The following is a 1512-nucleotide window of genomic DNA, read 5'->3' as shown; positions in this document are numbered from 1 at the left end:
ACCTGCGGGCCCATGCTCTGACAAGAAGCTGCGTGACGGAGCAGAGAGGAAAACCTTCCCTCAGTCCGTTTCCTGATTATCATCCATCCGCTCAGCGAATGAGGCTTTTAGAGAAATTAAAATTAAGAAAATAACCTTAAAGCAGCAGAGATTAGATCCATCAGATTTATAAAATGTTTATGATACATTTCCATGAAATTCATTTCAGTTTGAAGGTTTTTCTTTGGATTTAAGCTGAACTAGAAAATTAAAGTAAAAAAAATAAATAAATCATTTTTTCACAAATTTCCTCAGAAATACATAATTTCTGATCTGAGCTGATCATTTTTTCTGGTTTTTCTCATATTTTAGCTCCTCTCGGTTTGTTGCCTTTTTCTCATCACATCCAGTTCACACCCAACAGAGGACCAGAGCGGCAAACTGGAAATAACTGGCCTGTGTTGTACTGCCACCTACCGGCGGATCCCAGCAGCACAATATTATATAATTTTATTTTACTTTTATTTTATTTTTTTCATGAAGGCATAAAATGAAATGTCCTCACAGATATAAAAACCACCGAACCTCCAGCGGATCCAGGACCAATAAGATCCTCCAAACTACTGGAAAAAGTTGCTGAATTTACCTGCTCAGGTTCCGGTTTTATATTGAAATGCTCGGATCGAACAGCTTTGTTTCAACTGCTTTTATTGTGAAAGGTTTAGGCGGAAGCTAGTTAGCGGTGGATGTAGCAGCTAGCTAGTTCTGTGAGGTTCGGTTTAGTGCAGTCAGAACCAGGGAACCATGGCCTACCAGCTGTACCGGAACACCACGCTCGGGAACAGCCTCCAGGAGAGTCTGGACGAGCTCATCCAGGTGACACCGAGCGAACTCACCGAACCGCGGCGGGGGGGAGGGTCCGGATGTCGGTTCGGAGCCGGAGCAACTAGTTAGCCTGTTAGCTGTTAGCTCGGCTGATCCCGCTATGTTCTGAGTCAGAACCGATCCGTAATTTGATTGAGATCTGTTGACAGTGACCCAGAAAATGACGTCTGAACTGGATTTAAACCAATTAATGTTGAACTGATTTGAAACTGGTACCGTGAATTCTGCTGCTGCGGTCCGGTTCGGCTCTAAAGCTCCATTTTGGTGTTGTTTTTGGAATAAATCTGAGACTAATTGAGTCCGATCCGGGTCAACCCTCAGTTTGTTGGTCAGATTCTGTTACTAATAGCAAGCAAATTATACTCCTACAAGCTTTGTTTTATTGGCTTCGGATCAGTTCGGGTCCATCGGTACCGGACTAGTTTCACCGTCTATGCCTAAGAAATTCTTTAAGCTGCCGGGATTTTCTGTCTTTATCTTCATAGCTGGGCTCCAAATCTGGATCTTTGATTCTTCACTGATAAATGAGTCAACAACATAAAGCTTTACCGGCTCTGTTAAGAAAACTACAAGTTCCATGATGCAATGTGCTCCAGTCAATCACCAGAGGCCGTCCAGCTCATAGACATTAATACATAGACGCCTCAT

At 42.9% G+C, this 1512-nt stretch overlaps 1 protein-coding gene across 2 annotated transcripts in view; it reads left to right on the top strand.

Moving 5' to 3' along the window:
• The first annotated feature begins 649 nt into the window (after positions 1–649).
• Positions 650–1512, top strand: part of gtf2a2 (general transcription factor IIA, 2) — a 12282-nt gene continuing 11419 nt past the window's right edge. Inside the window, exon 1 of one of the 2 annotated variants that reach the window (XM_015035510.1) lies at positions 650–855. In XM_015035510.1, the coding sequence (XP_014890996.1) occupies positions 784–855 (72 nt within the window). In that variant the 5' untranslated portion in view covers positions 650–783. The remainder of the gene's footprint in view (positions 856–1512) is intronic. The other variant, XM_015035511.1, reaches the window with a different exon arrangement.

The sequence above is a fragment of the Poecilia latipinna genome, unplaced genomic scaffold (assembly GCF_001443285.1).
Source record: "Poecilia latipinna isolate Pla-1442-1.1 unplaced genomic scaffold, P_latipinna-1.0 Scaffold336, whole genome shotgun sequence".
Taxonomy (NCBI): Eukaryota; Metazoa; Chordata; class Actinopteri; order Cyprinodontiformes; family Poeciliidae; genus Poecilia; species Poecilia latipinna.
The sequence above is the reverse complement of the archived record's forward strand: the minus strand, read 5'-3'. Positions and strand labels throughout refer to the sequence as shown.